General features: G+C 45.7%; 1 protein-coding gene across 5 annotated transcripts in view; it reads right to left on the bottom strand.

Annotated features, from left to right (window-relative positions):
• Positions 1-22,827, bottom strand: part of LOC137623351 (selenoprotein N-like) — a 153,237-nt gene that overhangs the window by 13,523 nt on the left and 116,887 nt on the right. For all 5 annotated transcript variants that reach the window (XM_068354176.1, XM_068354180.1, XM_068354177.1 and 2 more), the window contains 2 exons: positions 14,548-14,726; positions 3,070-3,279 (listed from right to left, as the gene is read on the bottom strand). In XM_068354176.1, the coding sequence (XP_068210277.1) occupies positions 3,175-3,279; positions 14,548-14,726 (284 nt within the window). In that variant the 3' untranslated portion in view covers positions 3,070-3,174. The remainder of the gene's footprint in view (positions 1-3,069; positions 3,280-14,547; positions 14,727-22,827) is intronic.

The following is a 22,827-nucleotide window of genomic DNA, read 5'->3' as shown; positions in this document are numbered from 1 at the left end:
ATCTTGGAGCGTCTCATGGCTAGCCTGCGGGGAGAGTCTACTAGACTTGAGAAGTCGCCCTGGGCAGAGGCAGGAACTCCCAAGCCGAGAACTTCTCCCGTGGCATACCAGACGCTCGATCTGGAAGAGAGTTTCGCAGGGGGAAACGAGAATGCTGTCTTCCCAAGGTGCTTTTTGGACTGCATCCATTCTCCCAACACTCTTAAAGCTCTCTTAGACGAGCGGGCGAGGACGAGCTTCGTAAAGGCAGGCGCGGATGACTGCGTGCCTAAAGCGAACTCAGATGGAGGAGAGCGTGGGGCCGCAGAAACAAACTGATCAGGATACATCTCCCTGAACAGTGCAAGAACTTTCCTAAAGTCCAAGGAGGGTTGCGTGGTCTTGGGTTCGTCGATGTCCGTATGCGGGTCGTCAATGTGTGCAGCGTCGTCATCATCAGAGAGTTCATCATCTGAATACTGAGGAGGAAGCGGCAAAGGAGTAGGAATTGGCTGGTCAACTGAGTCCGGCAGCACGGGTGCATGCGTGACTGCACCGGACGCAACGTCATGGAACTGTTGCCCAGTCTGTGAGCTGGCAACAACCATAGCAGCGCGGGGGCGCAAAGCGTCTACTCCTGACTGTCTAGTCTGCTGTGGGCGAGTAGTGGTAACCACACTGGGTTGCGGAGGTTGACGCACCGCGTCAAAACAAAACAACTTAGGTTGTTGTTGTAACTCGCGAACGTCAACGGAAGGTTCCGTGCGTCGCTGAACGTCAACATGCGGCTGGCAGGGTACACTGGAACGCATGGGTGGCGGGACTCTCACAGCTGGAGTGCGGGAGAAGGTAGCCTCAGCGTCCACTGGACGCACAACCGTGGGTGGTTGTAGGCTAGCGGTTGGTGCAGCGTCAACCTTCTCCGCACGAAAGTCCTGCATTAATGACGTCAACTGTGTCTGCATGGTCTGCAGCAAAGACCACTTAGGGTCTACAGTAGAAGATGCGGCAACAGACGGTGTTACTGCCTGATGCGGTACCGCTTTGCCTCTCTTAGGAGGTGTGCAGTCATCGGAAGACTGCAGCGAGTCCGAACTGACCCAGTGGCTACAACTGGGCCGTTGGACTTGCGCGGAAGGGACCGACTTGCGTTTAAGAGGCCGCGAGACCTTGGTCCATTGTTTCTTTCGAGAAACGTCTTCCGCAGACGAGGAATAAATGGGCTCTCTCGTCTTCTTGTGGGTGGGGCGATCTTGGTTAGATACGTCCGAAACCACGGAGGGAACGTCTGTTCGCTGATTAAAGCCTCTCGAACTCTTTGGTCGTACGACATTGCTTCTCCCCTGGGCTTGGGAGCTTGCAAGAGGTCCCGGACTGGGAGGACGACAGGCACGAACAGACGAACCCTCAAGCGCAACACTATCTACAACACTTTCCACAACACTACCACTCACTTTGTCACTACCCACTGCACTCTTACACTTCAACTCCTTGACGTCTGCCATGAGTTGGTTACGGTCACTCGCCAATGACTCGACTCTCTCACCCAGAGCCTGGATGGCACGCATCATATCTGCCATCGAAGGTTGTTGAGTGCTAGAAGGGGGATCAGGAGCAACCACTACAGGGGAAGGAATAGGTTGTGGGGCATGAGGAGAGGAAAAATCAATGGAGCGAGATGAACTTCTCCTGACCCTATCTCTCTCTAGCCTAGCCTACGTGTGTATTTCTGGAATTCGATGAAATCGAATTCCGAAAGCCCAACGCATTCCTCACATCGATCTTCCAATTGACAGGTCTTATCCCGACAATTGGAACAAATGGTGTGAGGATCGATAGAGGCCTTCGGAAGACGCCTTGAACAGTCCCTAGCATTACACTTCCTGAATTTAGGGACTTGAGAAGGGTCAGCCATCTTGAATTAGTCAAAGGGGAATTCAAAATCTATCCAAAGTCGTCAACAAATAACCCAAAATCAATAAAAGAATGCAAGGATGTATTGAAGATAACCTCTGCAAAGCGAAAGCTAATAACTAGAAATGTGTACTTCACCAAAATATGTGAAAACCAATCCAGTAAGCAACAGCGAATTTAGTAGGTCTTGCCGGTGGCACGACAGAGAGAAAATTGGTTCTGTGTTTACATGGAGTACTGAGTACCTGCTCGACAGATGGCGCTGTTGATGTACACCCCCTACCTGCATAGCGATCGCTGGTGTATTTTGAACGTAGAGTTTTTCTGTCGGGCAGCAGAGCTGCAGCTTATATAATCACCGGCTAAGTTTAATATTGAAAAATATTTATTAAAAATATTCATTTAAAAAGTTTTAAATCATTAGCTCTTTAAAAGCTATTTACGATTGAAAGGGCTCAACGTTTTTAACTTCGGTTTCCAAGTTAGGACCGCCTACTCTCAGGAAAGGTCGCATATAAACAAATCATTAAAATTTATTTTTATGTTTATTATAAATGGAAAGTTAATCGAAGAGGCCTAATAAAGGCGGTGAGATATAAAATATATAGAGGAAAATCTATAATTAATTTATAACGTGATAAGATAATTACTAAAAGCCTAAACACACTTCCGTCTAAGGGAAGGGTCGGCCATTTAAAAGTCAAAGAAAGTCCATACTCTCTTTATCACCAAAAATTAAATCTATCCAAAACGAGTTCAAGATTTAAGATGAAGATAAAACACCTGCACTGCGAAAGCTCAAACCAAAATGAAGTACTTCACCAAATATGTTGAGAAAACTCCAGGTTCTACAGCGAGTAAAAGTACGTCTTGTCGACACGTCGACAGAGAAGAAATTGAGTCTTTGTTTACATTGAGTATGGTATCTGGCCGACAGTTGGCGCTGATGGGCACACCCGCAACCTGTATAGCGATCGCTGGCGAGTTTTTTACAGTTTTTTGTCTGTCGAGCAACAGAGTTGCAGCTATATATATTCACCGGCTAAGTTAAATATTTAAAATTTACATTTTCATAAGTGATGTGTTTACCCTTACAGTGTGATTTATTAATTTTTGTTCCCAGATTTTATTAAAAAACTATGAATGGTATAATTTGTTTTACTTCTAAATACTGACCTCCAGTTCTGAATGTAGCACCCATGAAGATATAAAATTCTTGTGAAGTAATGACAGCACCTTGGAAGATGAAAGAGGACCTTCTCGTAGTGCTCGTCCTGATCCTCAGCAAGACTGATCAACTAGTGACCCCCAAAGTACCAATGTATGAACTGGTTTACCTTCATTGCTGCCTTTTAAATATGCTTCTGAGAAATTAAAATAATCCACCTGAGAAACAAAGAAATGTTCTTAGTAAAATTTGCCATTTTAATATTAACTTAATTCATATGCTACATGCTTCACGCACAAGCTTTAACAGTTTAATGTATGGTACATGCTTCAAGCACAAGCTTGAACAACATTTGGAAAAACTAGTTTGTACCTACAAGAAAACAAACCATCATCCTTTCATGTAGGAGAATACAAAATATCGCAGCTGGAAAACTGCAGGTAAAAAAATATCGGTAGCCCATCGGCTCACTGATAACTCACCTATATCTCAGCCATTAGTTATATGTCCTCGCTGGCTGAAGTTTCGGCATAATTATTTTTTTTCTACCTTTTCCAGTGTTAACGGATTGTATTTTAGAGGGCTTTTAGCAAATGTTGCCTTCTCGAGTTTGAGAAGTTTCTTCTGGGTTTCTGAAAAAGCATTGACTGCAACCAAGGACTTCTGGGAAGTGTGTGCTCATAGCCTTTAGTGTCATCCCTGCCTGGCATTCAGGGGGCCTGGACTTTCTTGTTTATCTGATTTTTGTCTCAAGGAAGCAGTCTAAAGTATCCCTAGATTAATTCTTGAGGTGGTTTAGCCACAATCTCTCACTTAACACTTGAAGTAGAAAGGCCTTCCCATTTCAAGACTTTTCTTCCCGAATGGAGCCTTTAGAACAACCTTTCCCTGAGGGCGGCAGCTCTTCAAGTTTACCTGCTGCCTTCAGGGAAAGGTTGTTCTAAAGGCTCCATTCGGGAAGAAAAGCCTGCCTAGAGACCTTCAAAGGAACTTGCAAGGTGCTGCTGACAACTACGGGTGCCTTCTTCAGCTTCAATCCTAGGGCCTTGCCATTCCTGAGGTCTCCATTATCAGTTGCTTTCCCAGATTCTTTGTCTCTGCAAGTAGTTCTACTAGATGCATGTATTAACAAGTGTACAGACACTCAATACCTTATAGGTGTCTTCCAGGTGCACTATTACAGGAGCATCTTCATCAGATAAGCACCATAATGGCTATGGCTAACACGTGTGTTCTCCCTCCCAGATGTGGAAGAGAGAGATACGGATTTGACATTTCTCAAGGTTGCTACGCTGTATCAGAAAGGTCTATGGCCTAGGTCTACAAGCCTAGTCTTCTGTCAAAAGACAGGAAGGTAGCCTTTGACCTCTGTCCAGGCCCTAGCAGCAAAACACCCAGCTAGCTTGGTCAGCCTTAGCCAAGATAATTTAGAAAAGGGAAGTCTCCAGAAATGGACTCTTTTGAAAGCAGGGGAGATCCTCCCTCTTAATTCCTGCAGCCTTTTGAAGGTGGAGAAAATACTATCGGAGGCAGGCAGCCAGGCCCTTCCCCTCATTACTGCAGTTTCTACCTGGACACTGGGTTGCTTGGCAGAACATCTTTCAGAGGTTCCAGTTTCTTCAAAGCAGCTTGAGGTGTTTAGTATGGCAGACACAGCTATGGTTACCATGCAAGCGGCTTCTTGGATTGACTACTGGTTTGGTACAATTGGCTTTCTAGCAGACACAGGAATTTACAACCCTAGCAAGAGGCAGGCAGTGAAAGACATTGTCCTGACAGGAGCCGAGATGGTAGAGTTCACAGTGGGCCCACTGGGTGCTAAAAGCGTCGGAATGACATGACTTCGAGATTACGCAAATGGATTGGCTGCCAAGAAGGGTTGTGTTTTTAAAACTAATCTTAAAAGGAACCTTCTCTCTTACTGCCAGCTGAGATAGAGGAAGAATTGTCAAGGCTCTATCCCACAGCGTGATGTCATGTACGATAGCCTACAACCTTCTACATTAAGGTCAGAGAGTAAAACTGCTTCTTAACTGCCCCAGCTCTGGAGATCGATCTCCGATCTCTCGGCTTCGAAAGAGTTTATCTGGCAGACATAATCCAGGATGAAGACTACGGACTTGGTAAAACAGGCGATCAGGCCTCAGGACTGCATGATCATTTTGTGTTTGAAGGTAGTATACTCCCAAATCCTTATCCACCCCTATTCCAAGAAATACCCCTTTGTAGTAGTAAAAAAAAAGGAAATACAACTCAAAATTCACTACTTCTACCTGTTAACGTTCACAAGGGATCTTTCCTTGTGGGCGCATGCCTATGGATTTCGCCTGATCTGGTATCTAAACAGAGTTCTCTCAAGACTTGGGAGTCATGATGAATATAGAAAATTCTGTCCTACTCCAATCCCCACTCAAAGAATAGTGTACCTAGGGATGGATATAGATACAGTGGAAGGTAAAGCAGGCCCATCCCAGGAAAGGATTTCTTGTATAAGAGAGGTAACTCTCCCCTTCATGCGACAGTCCTTTCTTCCACCACACCACTGGAAGAAGTTCCAGGTGCACTTACATCATTGAATAGTTCAGTTATTCCCGGGAGGCTGATTTTGTCTTCAATCTCTGCATTTGGGACTAAAGGTTCCTGGTCACTGTATCTGGACACTCCACTATATCCAGTTAGGATCAGGAAGGAGTTCAGAGAAGACATACAACTGCATGGTGGCTGGAAGATATGAACACCTGAAAGGGGCCAGCATATTGTGTAAGGTTCCTGGGCAGCTTAAGATTGCCAAGAACATATCAAATGCAAGCTCCTGCTTAGTCCTCCAGAATATTTGCCCTCTTTTGATAAGCAAGGCAGGAGGTACTGTGTCTTGATTACCACGTCAGCTCTTTTCATCCTGGACAAAAGGACCATTGTAGCAGTCAAATTCAGCAGAAAGATGCAGATTGGGGGGTCAGGATGGTCTTTGGGCCCTTATATCGCATCTGAGATCCTATGACTTTGTAAGGTTCTCAGTGTATCTGTTTGTGACTTCCTGAACCATAAGTTCCTGATTACTCTCCAGTTCCAGACCCAAAAAACTATTCAAGAAAGTGTTCTAGCTTCTGTGGGAAGATCTCAACATTTGTAGGATTGCTGCAATTTTGCCTGTTAAAATCCTAAATCAAGTTTGAGCAACGGCAAGGCTACTAATGACTTGTAGCACTAAAATGTGCCAGGAGGGAATGGTACTCAGACCTGCTGCTCCATACAACAAAACCTTGAGAGAATTGCCTACTCTTCCAGACCTGCTACGCCAGCATCTTCCACTGCGCTGCAGGATCCTTTAAACTTCAAGCATGGAAGGTTATACAGCTTCTCCTCTTAAAGAAAGGCTTTTCATGAAACTGCACATCACAAATTTTAAGTAATTTGTATTTTTCCTAATAGTACTTACCTCGAACTACTTTCTTAGGAGTATCTTTGATCTCCTCCCATCCGACCAGAATTTTGTGTAGTTTACCCTACTCCCGTTTTCTATGCGTGGTAATCTCTGGCGGAGTGATATGCCCAGAGACGACCCGGGGTCAGAGAGTATGCTTGCTCAGGTCTCGATCTCCAGTAAGTTTTGACAGATAGGTTTCTATTAAGTCCTGTAAGGCACTCGGGGTAGGATGGGCGGGCCATAACCCGAAAGTAATTTGAGGTAAGTACAGTTAGGAAAAATACAAATTACTTAAAAATTTGTGATTTGTTCCAACACGGAGTACTTACCTCGAACTACTTTCTTAGGAGACTTATACCTTAGGAAGTGGGAGTGTACCACAGGACCCAGAGACCGTGATGAGAAGAGAAAAGGGGGGAACTTAGATAGGAGGCTAGGTTCTGCTGACCCTCCGAAAGAAAACACGAGAAATAGGGAAAACTACCCAAAAAACTATCTTAAGTGTCTAAGTAACTCACGTCTGTAAAAATCCTTGGAGACGTATCCATTCACTGACAATGTATCCCATGGAAGTTAAAGGATTTCAGGGTCATTTCAGGGAAGGTAATAAGGGAACAGGGGGGGGGGGGGGGTAAGGAAGGGACCTGTGTCTCTTTGACTCTGCCCGTGGTTTCCCTGGGGATAAACCTTTAAATCTTTTGAAGCGCTGAAATGACGGGACCGAGAGAGAATCCGTCCAAGGACCTCCTCGAGCATTCCTTCAAGTAGTGAGCTGTGAAGGTTGACTGATTAGCCCAAGTACCCGCCCGCAGGATTTGGCCGACTGCCATGTTCTTCTCAAAGGCCAACGAAGTACTCAGACCTCTGATGTCGTGGGGTCTAGGCTTACCCGGAATAGGAATCCCTACACTACTGTAGGCTCTCATGATCACTTGCCGTAGCCAGGAGGAGATCGTATTTTTGGAGACTGGTTTCTTTACTAATCCTGAAGAAACAAACCGACTCTTGATTTCGGGTCTAAGTCTGGCTGTCCTCTCCAAGTACTTCCGTACTGCTCTGACAGGGCACAGCCGCAAGTCCTTCGGGTTGTCTGAACGTGGGATTGCCGGCACCAAGAATCCTTCAAACTTGGGGTCCCAGACTGCTGGGTTCAGGGTCTTGGCCACGAAGGATGGTACGAACCTGAAGGTAGCTTCACGCCAGCCCTTCGAGTGTGACACCTCGTATGAAAGTCCATGAAGCTCCCCTACCCGTTTTGCTGATGCCAGTGCTAACAGATAAACTGTCTTGAGGGTGAGCTCCTTGTCCAAGATGTCCTTCAGGGGTTCGAAGGGAGGTTCTGACAGCATCTTCAGGACCCTAGCCACGTCCCACTGGGGCACTCTAACTGCTTGAGGGGGGCATGATTGCTCGAAGCTCTTGATGAGCATTGAGATGTGTCTGGAGGAACCCAGGTCGATGCCCTTCAGGAGGAAGACTTGTCCTAGGGCGGCTCGGACTTCATTAATGGCTGGGATGGACATATTTACTTCGTCCCTGAGATAGACTAGGAAGTTGGCTATCTCCGGGATGGAGGCTTTCAACGGCTTGACGTTCTTCGCGACGCACCACTTCGTGAAGGTAGCCCATTTAGCCTGGTACACAGCGGCTGACGACCGTCTTAGGTAACCTGACATCCTTGTTGCGGTCTTCGCCGAATACCCCCTTCCTTCCTCAGGAGACGCTCGATAACCTCCACGCGTGAAGGCAGAGGGACCGAGGGTTTTCGTGGAACCTTTGAAAATGTGGCTGCCGGAGAAGGTCTGATCTGTCCGGAAGGGGCCAAGGTGGAAGGCGCGCCAGTTCCTTTAGATCCGCGAACCACTCTCTCTCTGGCCACCAGGGCGCTACCAAAGTCATCCACAGGTTGTCCGTTCTCCTCACCCTGTTGAGGACTTGTCTGAGCATTCCGAAGGGAGGGAAGGCGTAAACGTCGAGGTTGTCCCAAGGATGCTAGAAGGCATCCTCGAACACGGGGAGCTGTGCGTTCAGTCTCGTGGTGAAGAGGGCTATTACTGGCGAGCCCCACTTCTGAATCAGAGTCTTGGCCACTTCTGGGTGCAAGGACCACTCGGACCCCACCACTTGACCCATTCTGCTGAGGCCGCCGGCCAGGACGTTCCTCTTCCCTGGAATGAACCTGGCCAAGATCTTGATCTGCTCCCTTTCGGCCCATTCCAGGAACTCTAATGTGAGGCTGCACAACTCCCTCGATTTTAGTCCTCCTTGCTTCTTTATGTAGGCCACCACCGTGGCGTTGTCGCACATCAGTGCCACAGTGTTTCCCCGGAGCCTCTGAACGAACTCTAGGCACGCCCTTTGCACTGCCATCATTTCCAGTACGTTGATGTGCAGGTTCTTCTCTTCGGCTCCCCATCTTCCTCTCGCTGTGTTGTCGAAGAGATGAGCACCCAAACCCTCCTTGGATGCGTCCGTGAACAGGAGCATCTCCGGAGGGTCGGCCGCGAAGGGCATCCCCTTGAGGATGTTCGATGTGTCGTGCCACCACTCGAGGACCTCCTTTGTCTCCGGGGACATCGGGACCACCTTGTGCGGGGAGTCTCTCTGGTTCCAGGCCTCCTTCAGGTTCCATTGTACTCCCCTGAGTTTGAGTCTCCCCTGTGGGACTAGCTTCTCCAATGACACGAGGTGGCCTATCAGCCTCTTCCAGTCCCTGGCTCTCCTGGGTTGACCCGACAGGAAGGGCCGTAGGATCTGGCTCAGGTTGTCCAATCTCTCCACGGAAGGGAATGCTCTCGCCAACCAGGAGTTCAGGACCATCCCGAGGTAGGTCATCCTGGTAGAGGGTATCAGTTGGGACTTCTCCAGGTTGATGGTGATACCCAGGACGCTGCAGAACTGCAGGAGCTTCGCGCCTTGCCCCCTCAGTACTCCCCAGGTACCGAATCAGGCGGATGCCCTGTTCATGTTCCCAGGCTGAGACTGTCGCGAAGATCCTCGTGAAGACCTGAGGGGCTGTGGACAGACCGAGGCAAAGGGTCTTGAACTGTAACGTTTGGGTACCACATTTCACCCTTAGGTACTTCCTGCTGGAGGGGTGGACAGGGACCTGGAAGTATGCGTCCTTGAGGTCTATGGACATCATGAAATCTCCTTCCCTCAAGGGCGCTAGGACCGACTTCGGAGTGTCCATCTTGAAGTTGGTCTTGCACACGAACCTGTTGAGGGCTGAGAGGTCTATGACTGGTCTCCAGACCCCTGTCGCTTTCTCCACCAGGAAGAGTCTGCTGTAGAACCCTGGACCTGGGTTCTTGACTGGTTCCATTGCCCCTTTCGCCAGCATAGCAGAGACCTCTTCTTGCAGGGCCGTCCTTCTCAAGGGGTCCTTCGGTGCCAACCATTCCGCCTGTAGATCTGGTATCAGAGGTAGGGGGTCCACCAGGAAGGGCAACCTGTACCCTTCTTTCAGGACTGTCACGGTCCACGGGTCCGATACGTGGTCCCGCCATGCTTGCCAAGAATGTTTGAGGCATCCCCCCACCTGAGGCTTCGGCAGGAGTAGGGGGCCTCTCTCCCTATCTCCTTTGAGAGGCGCGGCCCGAACGACCTCTTCTGGCGGCTGAATAGGAGGGCCTGAATGCTGACTGCGCAGCCGACGTTCCCCTACGTGGGGCTACGAAGGTTGCTGCCAGGATGTAGTAGGGGCGTCTCTCCTGGACAGGTTAGGTGAGGCGCGAGGGGGGAGAGGGACGTCAGAAGGTGCCCTTCTATGGGTGGGTGTTCTTGCTGGATGGGGCCTGGGTTCTCCGCATCCTTTAGTTTCCTCACCCTCCCCACCGTCTCTTCCACTTCCTTGAGGGGGAAAACTGACTTGTCCCACAGTGGAAGGCTCCTCAGGGACCTCGCTTCCCTTTTCAGGGAGCCGCCTTACAAGTCTGCTGAGCACTGTGTCCCTTTTCCTCAGTATCCAGTAGGTAGTTTGTGCTATGGACTGATAGGAAAGGAACTTCAGGGCCTTACCTCCCGAGCTAATCAGCTCCTTCAGCAAGGCCTGATTCTCCGGGATTGAGAGGTCGTGCGAGGACTGGAACCCTACCACCGTGGAGGCCCACCAATCCAGCCACGACGACACGTGAACCAAGTCCCTAGACAGCTCCTCCATCATGGCAGTTTCCGCCGGGGAGAAACAAACTGGGGCCGTGGTAGCTCTCTCCACTGCTGCACCCTGTCCCAAGATGGCGACTGCTGGTTCCACTGCGCAGGGCCCCGCGCGGTGTCCTTCCGGGAGGTAGAACCGGGACTGCGTCTTCAGACCCTGGAGAAGTCTAGAGGAGCTCTGGTTCTTGAGAGCTTCCGCATGGTTGGCCACAATCTTATTAACGTGCGGCAAATCCCAACTTCACATATCTAGCTAAAGGGAGGGCTAGCGAGGGCCTCTGTTGTACAGGCGCATCCACCAGCCTGCTGAGGCTCGAGAGCCAGACCTCGTCAGTAGAGGGCTCCAGTTCGTCCAGCCTATGGTGCCGTCGGATGAGGCCTATCACCCTCCTGTATGCAGAAACCTCCGCTAGCGAACCTTCTTTCCCGTCCTCTACATTCTACGTTGGGCGTCCCAGTTCTCGTGACGGAGGACCCCCGACAGGGGAAGTTGTACGAGGGGGAGGCATCCTCCTGGAGTGGTCCAGTCCCCTCACTTCAGGCAGTAGGATGGGCATCGCCGCTGGCTTGCCCGTCGAGGAAAGGTGTTTCTCTCGTTCTGGACGACTCATCGTAGATCTTGAGGCTGGGACGCGGCTGCCAGACCGAAGGGGCGACTCTCCCCGCTGGGTGGGTGGAGTCGGAACCTTCGCAGACTTATGCCTATCCCTTGGTGCCTGATGAGACAAGTCCCTCCGTCGGTTATACTTAGTTTCAGCGACAAAACCTACCAGTGAGCAGGGCCTAGGGCGCCATCCCGAGGTGCCCGCAACTGCTGCAGCCACCAGGAGTTGGCTACGGGGGATGGAGACTCGCACCCATTCTTCCTCCGGCGAAAGGCTTCTCCTGAACTTTCTCCTGGGGGATCTAGAACGTCTACTCACGTGGCGGGATCTTGAATGGGAACGCGAGCGAGATCGCCTCCTGCGGGACCTATCTCGCCGTCTCCTATGGTCTCTCGGGGCTCCGTCTTCCGACGAGTAGGAGTAGGCCTCGACCCAGGAGCCCGAAGACCTGTAGGACCTCGTTGGAGGGCCTGAATCGTGCCGCGTTGCTGGTGGTTCTGCATGGGGTTCAGCCGGCAACGAAGGCTCCATTAAGTCCGCCGGGAACGTAGCTGAAGGTGCGGCGGAGCTCCTCACTGGGGAACCAGGTCTCAAACTCCTCTTCCATCCTCAGGGGAGATCTAAAGGGTGTCTTCGGAGGCGCCCACACGAGGGTGTCTGATGGCGGCGAGTCGTCCTTCTCGGCGGCACCCTCGGCTGCTGACGCACCTGAAAAACCTGGCCAAGAGGCGGGAGAAGAGAATGCAGCCGTTTTACCCCACATCGGATCGTCCGACGAGACGGGACCTGCTTTCGCCAGGGCTCCGTCCCCCGGATACACACCCGCCCCTCCCTCAGGCCCCCCACTTGCCTGGACTGAAGACAATCCCACTGTCAGGTAAATCAGACTCCTGGGGAAGGGCCACAGGCCGCTTCCCCGCAACAGACTTACCTCGGCCCCTACCCTGGGTAGGGGAAGACGGCAGAGAGACTCTGTCCGACGGGATGCCGGGCGAAGCGAGAGGCGAAGAGACGCTGGACTTCCTAGGGGACCGTCGAGAGGCCTTCTTCTTCTTAGTGCCGTATCGCACCCACTGCACTTCATTCCAGGACTCGCACTCCGGACACGTGGCTGTAGGGGAACACACACTGCCCCTACACGACGAACTCAAGGAGTGCGGGTCGACTTCGGGCTTAGAGAGGAAAGCACCACACGATTTTCCGGCCACAGGCCCAGGGCAACGACGGGGATGCTCCATAACGCACTAGTAAGACACCGTGAGACACAGGAACACAGAGGGAAAGGATAGGGAAGCACACAAAGGGACCGCGTGAGACACAAAGGGTCGCACTGGGTTAAGAGAGAACGTCGGGGTGTTAACGCCGATGCGACCAAAAACTTACTGGAGATCGTGACCTGAGCAAGCATGCTCTCTGACCCCGGGTCGTCTCTGGGCGCGTATCACTCCGCCAGAGATTACCCCGCATAGAAAACGGGAGTAGGGTAAACTACACAAAATTCTGGTCGGATGGGAGGAGATCCCAGATACTCCTAAGAAAGTAGTTCGAGGTAAGTACTCCGTGTTGGAACAAACATGTTTTCATATCTCCGCAGCAATCTGCCCGGCCGAATGGACTAACTCTTGTGGTTAGTGTTATGGGAGGGACGTCTTTTCTCTTGGAACCTCTGTTCCATTTATTCATTCTCTGCAAGGATAGATAATGCTTTGTTTCAGCCGTAAAAGGCATTTGCTTGCCCTGGGACCGTCTTTAGACGAAATGGGGTAAAAATTTCTTCTCCAGGGAGAGGTCGGGCGAGCTCATTATATTTCAGCTGACTGGTCTTTCTGAACTTGGACAATTTCTTTGTCAACAAGGCAGAAGTAGCAGAGTCGGAAGGTTCAGTCGAGCAAACTTGGGTTGGTACGAGAATAACCAAAGGTAGAAGGAGCGTAAGCACCTAATACGGCATGCCAATACTTTTTAGTGTGAGAGATTTTGGCATGCAATGCTGCTCTCTCCCATGAGAGAGAGATCTGTAGATTGTACCGGAAAGGGAAGAAGGGTGGCTCCCTTCATCTCGGCTAACTATGAGGGTCCTCAGTTCGGTATGAGACCGAGGGTAGGTAACAGGAATGCGAGCACCTGTACCACGTACTGATACACCTCCCCTGGCTAGGCTGATGCTTGGCATCGCATCGACTCATCCACGCATATGCAGCTAGAGTTTGGTCTCAGTCTCATAGACTGACTCTTAAATGATAACTTCTAGGCCTACTTTTTCTTATTCTAGAAGTTCCCCGTCTGAAGAATCTACTGAAGTTGATGCAAAGGAGGAGGAACAACTTGGAGTTTGGCTTCTAAAATGTTGGGCAAGACAATGATTTCTCCAATCTTATTAGGTTTACGTTATAGTAAGGCCACACTAGTGAGGGACGACAGAAAGCAGTTATGGCTCCCAACCAGTAACTACCTTGTTAATCAAGTTTAACAGCCATTCCAGCTAAGCTGATATCATAATCCTATTACTCTCCCCAACTGGGGCGAGTGAGAAACAAGGAGATATGGTTGCTTGGTGAAGATATGTCTTTTAATATAATTCTTGAGAGTTTTTCAAAAATATTCAACATGAATATATTCAACTCTTGTCAACTTTTTTCCTCCATACACTAACTGCTCGTTTATCATAGTCGTTATATTACAATCCCCTCTGCTACATGAGAAAAAGTGGCAAGTAGGAACAGGTTGGAACAGCACTGTACAGTTTATTTTTTTCATTATTAAAGATTTTTCCTTTTCACATATCTCATGGCAAGAAGCACATGCTACTGTATCCCAGCAGTAGGAAACACAATACTAAGGGATAACTCACTCCTCAACTTTTGTTGTTAGAGGCCCGTGTTTGACCTATATATCATATGAATAATGGTAAAGATTCATTGAAATCACTTTTCTTTTTACCTGAAAGACCAGTCATGAAATAGTTGCAAGTTAAACCGATTATATTCTTTCCCGTTTTGTCAAAATTCTAATCATTAGCTACAATATTTAACCCCTCGTGAATAATCGTCTCCTATGCTACTTAACCATTTGTTCATTCTCCCAAAAAGACATTATTCCTAGTGGATTTATGTACGATTGATTGTTTACTTCTTTTTAATTGCAGGTAAACCTACCATGGAACTGAATTATCAAATACCCTTGAGTATCTTTTATCAATATCAAGTGATATAGCCTATACTTCGTGCAGCTTAAAATAATGTATACTTGCTAACATACTGTTTATACAGCTTACAATAAAGAGGATTATACTGTACCTGCTTATATTTGTACATATCCTTTTCCAACAAATCCAAAGCTTTAGTTTGTGGTATTTCATGCAACCAATTTAAGTCATCAATGTTTGTATTTTCTATCTCAAGACTCATCTCTGGTAGATATGTAATTGTTACTTCCATGTCTTTATCTTCATCAGAACCAATTAGCCATTCTAAATCTGAAAAGTAGAAAAAATTATTGCTGCTCATTGCTACAAATCAGAACAGACTGAAGAAAATAGATTACTTTCTTCTTCTAACGAACTACCAGACATATTAAGATATCCTTAATTCTAGCACCCAAGTCCTCTTATAGATTAAGCATACAATTCAGCTTCTCAGCCCTCTGCCCAAATAGCAATTTATGCAATTGATGGGATTGTGGTGAAACAAACCCGACAATTATTTTGTTTACACATGCATGAATCATGGAACACATCCCAAACCCACAAATATTGATCTCACTGGTTCATTTACACTTTATACACAAAAAAGAACAAAGATGAGTGTGAGATATAATACATTTAATGACTTTATCCCATGCCTATCATCCACAGCTATATATCTCTTACCATGGTACCTTTTTTTCACATTTGCCTGGCTAAAGACAGTTTCTATTGTTGATCTATGGCATGAGAAATTAATTTTGAAAAATTTTCTAAGCCTTTCCCCGAGGAGCTTTACCAATATTTTTACAAGCTAGGTCACCTTATTGTTCTGTAATGATCACATTGCAGGAGAGCCACTTTGCCTAACTATAACATTACTGTGTGCCTTCTTTCGCATTTTTCAAAACTTATCTCTTCCTTGGTAACCCTCAAGACCTCAGTCAGCTTCATGATTGATAGGGCATAAAAAAGGACCATGAAAGGCTACATATTCCTCAGATAAATGTTGTTGTTGGTCTGACCGATGAGCTTCAAGAGTATAGCCCTCAATAAGAAGAAGTGACAATTCCCCTTTTAAACCTTGTAGCAAGGTAGAGCCGAGAGACCTTTCTGGCCATATGAGTCCTCTCAGAGGACAAGTCCTGAGGGCAATTTGAAGGAGCCACAGGGAAATTGAGTTCCCTGCCAAGGAAGGAGTAGCTATAGAGCTTTGGTATCAATTTCAGTGTCACCAATATTGAATCTGAGAAATATCATTTAGCTTCTTGGTGATATACACCCATTGCAGGCAGTTATGTTCCCAGTAAAAAGTACATTTCTTGAGGTGATCAGTAGCATACTTAATCTTAACCCTGCTACACTGCTTTACACTTTTGCCTCAACATTGTTACAATAATTAATATTTCTAATTTATTATTTGAGTTAATAAATATAATCAATTGCAAAGACGTAAAGCAAGTTATACGACAATTTCATAAAGATGTGGTACCACACCTAGTTGTAATCTACACTTGTAAACAATAACTTAGAATACTAATAAAGAGAGGATGTCGCAGAACGTGTTTCAATTCTGCCCACATTTATTAGTGACTATTAACTGAATGAATCACAAATATTGTAACAAACATATTCATATTTCTTGAGTCTTCTCAGTACTTAAAGGCAATACCCATTGATTCAAACTGGAATGAAAAGAACAGATGATTTTTGAATGGTAGCAACAGTATGCCTGTACTCCTTGCAGCTGCAGTCAAAGTGCAAGTCTACGCCCCCGACAGGTAGGAGAGTACATCCCTGCACGAGCTGTCATTAGCTAACTGCCCAAATAATGATTCAACAGCTGGAATAGCTTACGCCTTTCAGTGAAGTTACACTCCTCATTAAAGGATTATCTGCATAGGAACAAATTTTCATTTTGATGGCTATATAAGGAGATTAACATGATGTGGAGGATTAATTTTATTTTAATTTATTTTTTTGTTTTGCCAAATCGAGAGAGAGAGAGAGAGAGAGAGAGAGAGAGAGAGAGAGAGAGAGAGAGAGAGAGAGAGAGTTGTTTTAGTATTGTTAAATCGAGACATTTTATTTGCTTTAGCTTTGTCATTAGAGAGAGAGAGAGAGAGAGAGAGAGAGAGAGAGAGAGAGAGAGAGAGAGAGAGAGAGAGAGAGAGTGTGGGTGTTTATTTGCTTAGTTTTGTGAGAGAGAGAGAGAGAGAGAGAGAGAGAGAGAGAGAGAGAGAGAGAGAGAGAGAGAGAGAGAGAGAGAGAGAAAGTGTTTATTTGCTTTAGTTTTTTCAGAGAGAGAGAGAGAGAGAGAGAGAGAGAATTTCATTTGCTTTAGTTTTGTTAGATCGCACGTGCGCGAGAGAGTGTGTGTGTATGTGCGTTTGTGTGTGCGTGTTTTGTGTGTCCGCGGTGCGCGCCGAAGAACAAGGGTAGTTAGCGAATGATTGGTTGTTGTTGTTATGACTGTCGGTATATTTGAGGTTGTTTGTTTACATTTTTTTTAGCTAGGATAGGGCGGTGATGAATGTCTTGGGCGAAAGCATTGGATCTCTGACTGTAGTAGGAGTCGGTTCTATTTTTTTGTTCTTCGAAAGCCGGCGGTGAAGCTTTTTTTTATATTCTGAGTAAGTACTGTTTTTATTTATTTTTGTTAGGCGCGTTCATGAGTGATAGAAAGTTTATTATTTATCTTTGATTATAGTGCGATAGTTTAGTTAGTTAGGAGTTTTCGTAAGCGTTTTTTCTTTTTTATTGCAGGCCGTAATTCCTCCTTTAGGCTCCTTTGAGTTTTAGTTTGGCCTGGAAGGTGGTGTTTGCCAGCCGTGTGCTGTGTGCTTTGTATGAATAGCTTGATGATGACGACCTGGACCGTACAATGAACATAGTTAGACTGCGGATATTTATATAAATAGAGAATTTGAGCGTTGACGACCCGGCTGGAAATAAATTTGTTGTTTACGATGATGATGACCCCTTTAATGTGATTGGACAGTCGAATTGACTGCAGGGATTTGTGGCAATTGGCTACAAGGATTGTTGCCAGTGTGTGGAGTCTGTGGACTACGGTTACCACACAACTTATATATTTAATATTTTGGCGTTCTCGCTTATGTTGGTGTTAGATGTGATTTATTTCTGGGTTGTGGTATATGATTTATTTTAGTGTTTAAGTGTTTTTCGTTACTGTGTGGGGACTGTTGGTGTTGAATTCGTAAAGGTTTTGATTGGTGAGTTCTGTGTACCCACACACACCGCTATAATATAAATATAAAAGTGTTATTTTTGTCTGTTTTTGTGTTAAGTTTGTTTAATGATGTATGATTTTTCTGTTTTGGTTGCGGTGAATATAGTTTTAAGGTTATGTTTTGTTTGTTTTCCCCTTCGTGCAATCGTCCAGTTTAAAGTAAAGTAAGGGGAAAGTTTGTATTGTGGGATAAGGGAAGGCAAGAGTGATCAAAGGTGTGGGGGTTTGTGTTTTGTTTACATCCCGCCACATAAATTTGGCGCCCGATCAGGGACTTGAGAGGTGGGATTGAAGCTGGACTCTTTGACGAAGGACGGAATTAGGATTAAGGTTGAAGAAAAATGGAAGGTAAATACGAGGCTTTGGAGGAGGAATTGCGGTATTATAAAGAACAGGAGCAGATGTGGATAGTTGAGAAACAGAGGTTGCTAGTAGAGAATGAGAGGTTGAACTGGGAGAATGCGGCGATGCAGAAGGAGCTTAGGGAGTTAAAGGGAACTGTAGAGAGAGTGGAAGAGGGTGTTGAGATGAGGATGCGAGAAAATGAGAAACGAATGGAAGCTATGTTAGGGCAAGTAATGGGGATGATGAAAACTGTCATGGGTGAAGGTGCAGTCGGAGGAGTGGCTTCTGCTTCTGGTAACGGGTTGATGGTAGAAGAGGATAGGGTAAGTGATAATGGGGAAAGTAGTGATAGTGATATTGAAAGTAAAGGGCCTAGACATAGTAAGATTGGAACGAAGGGTGATAGGAAGACTGAGAAGAAAGGTAAAGATAGTGTGAAGAAAGAAAAGAAGAAAGGTCAGGGTGTGAGTGAGGATGATCAGGAATGGGTGAAGGTGGTAAGTAAGAAAAAGGGTAAGAAGGGAATAGTTAAAGATAGGACTTTGAGTGTAGAATTAGATTCATTATATTCAAATGAAGAAGAAGGCAACAAGAAGGGAGTAGACAGTGAAGATAGTAGTGAGAATAAAGTAGAGGAAGTTTGTAAGACAGTGTTTATGAGAGAGGTACCTAGGTGTGAAAGTTTTAATGAACATAGCAGTAGGGATGTATATGACTTCTTTAGGGAATATGAAAAGTTTTGTCAGGCTAAGTATGGGGATAGTAAGAGAGTTTGGGCTAGGGAGTTGGGAGAATTTTTGTCAGGATATTTGTTGACGATGTATGGGGTGATAATGAGTGTAGGAGAGGTTGAGTATGAAAGTGTAAAGAAGAGGATAATTGAACAGGTAAAACGTATGAAAGGTAGCGTTAGGTATAAGCGAAAAAATGATTTTGATGAAGCACGAATGAAGGTGGGTGAAGCAATCTCGATGTATGTATGTCGGTTAGAAACATTGGCTAGAAAGAAGTATGGGGACGAAGGAATAAATGAAAATAAGGAACTAATGAAGAAGTTTTTGGGTACAGTACCAGAGAGTGTGTGTGAGTTTATTAATTTGAAACGGAAGGAGAAAATGAGGTGGACTAGAGAGAGATTAACTTGGGATGATATTTTAGAGATAGTTGAGGATTACGAGTTGGATAGGTGTATGAAAGAAAGTAAATCTGTGAGTGTAAGAACTGGAATGGAGGAATGTGTGCCAGAATTTGGTAGTTTTAGAGATGCTGTTATGAGAGGGCCAATGAGGGCAGCTGATAGTGTAGTATATAGAAGTGTTAGGGTGAGTAATGTAGGAATACCCATGCCGAGAAATGACGGGTTTAGACAGGGAAATCAAGTTTGGAGAGATAGAAGTGCTAGTACACGCAGCAAGTTAGGTTAGGTAGTGGTATCCGTGAAGAGAGGTGTTATAGGTGTGGGAAGGTAGGACATAAAAAGAACGAGTGTAGATGGGCATTAGGAGCATGTTTCGGGTGTGGAGAGACAGGGCATCGTATTAGCGACTGTAAGAAAGAGAAAGTGGTTAAGTGTTATCGGTGTGGTATGACTGGGCACATAGCGAGCGGATGCCGTAGTAATCGTATGAATGTAATTTGTGGTAATTGTGGTAAGGATAGTCATTATGCTAGAATGTGCAAGGAGCCGCGGGGTAAGTGTACTGAATGTGGTGCAGATGGGCATGTAGCTAGGGTTTGTAGAAAGAAGGGGTCAAGTCAGCCAGGATGTTCGGGAAACTAATTAATCAGAGGGTTCAGCTGGGTGAGTCCTCGTGTGTGTGGGGAGTGAATGTGATGCATGTTCGTGAGGGTTTATTGCATGAAGATGTGATGGGAGAAAGAGCACATGATTGCATGAGTGTGAAAATGATTTTTAATGGTGCAGAGTTGGTTGGTTTGATTGATACTGGTTGTGGTGTCAATTTAATGTTTAGGAATGCATATGATAAGGTAAAAGAGGTTTGTGAATTTAAGGGATGTAAGGGTGAGGTAAAAAGCATTGGTAATTTGCGTATGCCTGTGCAAGGGAAGTTGCGGGAAAATGTTATGATTGGGGGCTGATGATGGAGGATAATGATTTTTACGTGGTCGAGGGAGCGAATGAGAAATATGACGTACTGCTTGGGTATAAATTTCTGAAAAAATGTGGTATGATTGTACATCCAAGTGTGAATATGATAGAAATAAAGGTTGAAGGTAATATTTGTGGGGAATTCTATTTAAAGGAAGACGGCAGAGTGAGTACGAAGGTGTGGAAGGGAGTGCCGTTGGTAGCAAAGGAAAGTGTAAAGTTATCGGGTAAGGAAGGTGAGGTTATTAGTGTAAAAGTTGCATGGCCGAGCAGTCTGGGAATTTCAAATAGTGACAAGGATGAATATGTAGTGGAAGGTATGGAAGCAGGTAATTTGGTGAAAACGAGTGCGTATATATATGATGGTGTTATGAATATGCAGGAACCCCAGGTGTATGTAAGGTTGTTGCCGAGTGTTAGGAGGAAGAGAGTATGTGGAATACGTGAGGGCGATTGCATGGGATGTATGTATACACTGATTAATGTAGAGGATGGAAGATATGTTAAGGCGAGACAGGTAATGGCTGGTAAGGTAAAGAACGATGACGATTGGGATTACGATACGTTGAAAGGAAGAATTAAGTTAGATGAGAGCATAAATGAGGTCGAAAGGGAACGTTTGCTTAAGATGTTATGGGATAAGCGAAGAGTTATGAGTCTCGGTGACGATGATTGTGGGGGGTCAGACCTGCCAGAATTTAAAATAGTTCTCAGTGATGATACCCCCATATATCAGCGTCCCAGGCATTTTTCTCCGCCTATTGCCAAGGAGATAGAGGAGCAGTGTCAGGAATTAGAGCGTATGGGTGTAATAGAAAGGAGTGAGAGTGCCTGGAATAGCCCTATTGTCCCTGTACGAAAGCCTGATGGAAGTTTACGCATGTGTATTGATTATAGGAAGGTGAATGAGGTGACTGTTAAAGAACGTTTTCCAATGAATGTGGTGTCTGATTGTGTTTATAAGATGCATGGAATGAAAGTTTTTACTAAATTAGATTTGGTGCGGGGCTATTATCAGATGCCTCTGGCAGAGGGGAGCAGGCCCATTACCGCATTTTCAAGTACGAATTGTCACTTTCAATTTAAAAGGTTGAGTTTTGGTCTTGCTAATGCACCTGCTGCCTTCCAAAGAGCGATGAATGTTGTAATGGCTGGTTTCGATCGACAGAAGGTGACTGTTTTTATAGATGATATTCTGATTGCGAGCGAGACTGTTGAGGAACATATGCGGTTGCTTGAGACAGTGTTGAGGCGGTTAATTGAAGTTGGTGTGAAAATTAAGCTTGAGAAGTGTACATGGTTGTCCAGGGAGGTGGAATTTCTTGGGCATGTAGTGGGTGAATCTGGTATAAGGAAGAGTGACAAGTTTGTGAATAAGGTGCGAGAATTTCCACGTCCCCGGACTGTGCGTGAGTTGCGAGGTTTTCTTGGTTTGGTTGAGTTTGGGCGCAAGTTTGTTAGAGATTGTTCAGGTATAGGGAAGCCTTTGAATTAATGGACGGGTAAAAGGAATAGTACAAAATTAAAATGGGATGATTGGATGATAGAAGCGTTTGAAAGGTTGAAGGAAGAGGCCGCGAAAGACGTCACTTTGGCATTTCCAGACTACAGTGAAAATGCGAATATGCTAGAGTTGTATACGGATGCGAGTGGGGTTAGTATGGGTGGTTGTTTGGTTCAAATGCAGAGTTTAAATGGAGAAGAGCAATTGAGAGTAATAGCGTATGTTAGTAAAGCATTTAATAAAGCTGAGCGGAAGTATTCGACGATTGACAGGGAATTGGCTGCAATACGATTTTGTGTGAAAGCATTGAAAGTATTTTTGTATGTTGTAAAATTTATTGTGCGTACTGACCATCAGCCCCTAGTGTACATGATTAGGAAAGAGTGTGTGAATGCAAGGGTTGCTAGGACCATAGAGGATTTGAATGAATTTGATTTTAGGTTAGAATATGTACCGGGATATAAGAATGTGATAGCGGATGCGATGTCGAGGATGCATGGGAGGATGGAAGATAATGAGAGTAATCAGAATTCTGAAAGGTTGCCTGAAGGTTTAGTTGTGGAGCAGAGTTGTGAAGGGCAAGGTATGGTATATAAGTGTATCCTAATGGGTTTAAGTAAGTTAATACAGGAGGGGTTAAATACAGAAATACCAGGTAGCGTAAGTGAGCTTAAAAGAAGGGTGATGAATGAAGTGTCAAAAGAAATGGTATATGAGGAGGAGAGTAGTGTACTAGAAGGGGAAGTATTATCTAAGATATTAATGGTGGTAAGTATGTTGTATGGTGTAACTGTGTATTTGTATTTTGGATGGAATCGACCGATGGAATATAGGGCATGTAAGGAGAATGATAGGGAATATATTTTGAGGATTCAATGTAATGAGGAATGTTGCAAATTGTTGAGTGAGAAGGATAATGGTGCAAGTGACCTTAATCTAAGATATGACGGTATAGAGGACAGTGAATATGATGATGAACATATTGGTGAAGTGAGCGACAGAATTGAAAGGAGAGTAAATGTATGTATGCATGGTGTAAAAGGAAGGATGATGACATATGTGAATATAAATGAGAATGAATATTGTAGTTTAATTGATACGGGTGCTCAAGTGTCATTAGTAAATGAGTCGGTTATCAGGGAAGTTGAGAGGTACAATTGGGAAGTGAAAAGACAGTGTACGA

The sequence above is a fragment of the Palaemon carinicauda genome, chromosome 30 (genome assembly GCF_036898095.1).
Source record: "Palaemon carinicauda isolate YSFRI2023 chromosome 30, ASM3689809v2, whole genome shotgun sequence".
Lineage (NCBI taxonomy): Eukaryota > Metazoa > Arthropoda > Malacostraca > Decapoda > Palaemonidae > Palaemon > Palaemon carinicauda.
This window is presented reverse-complemented; position numbering and strand designations above follow the sequence as displayed.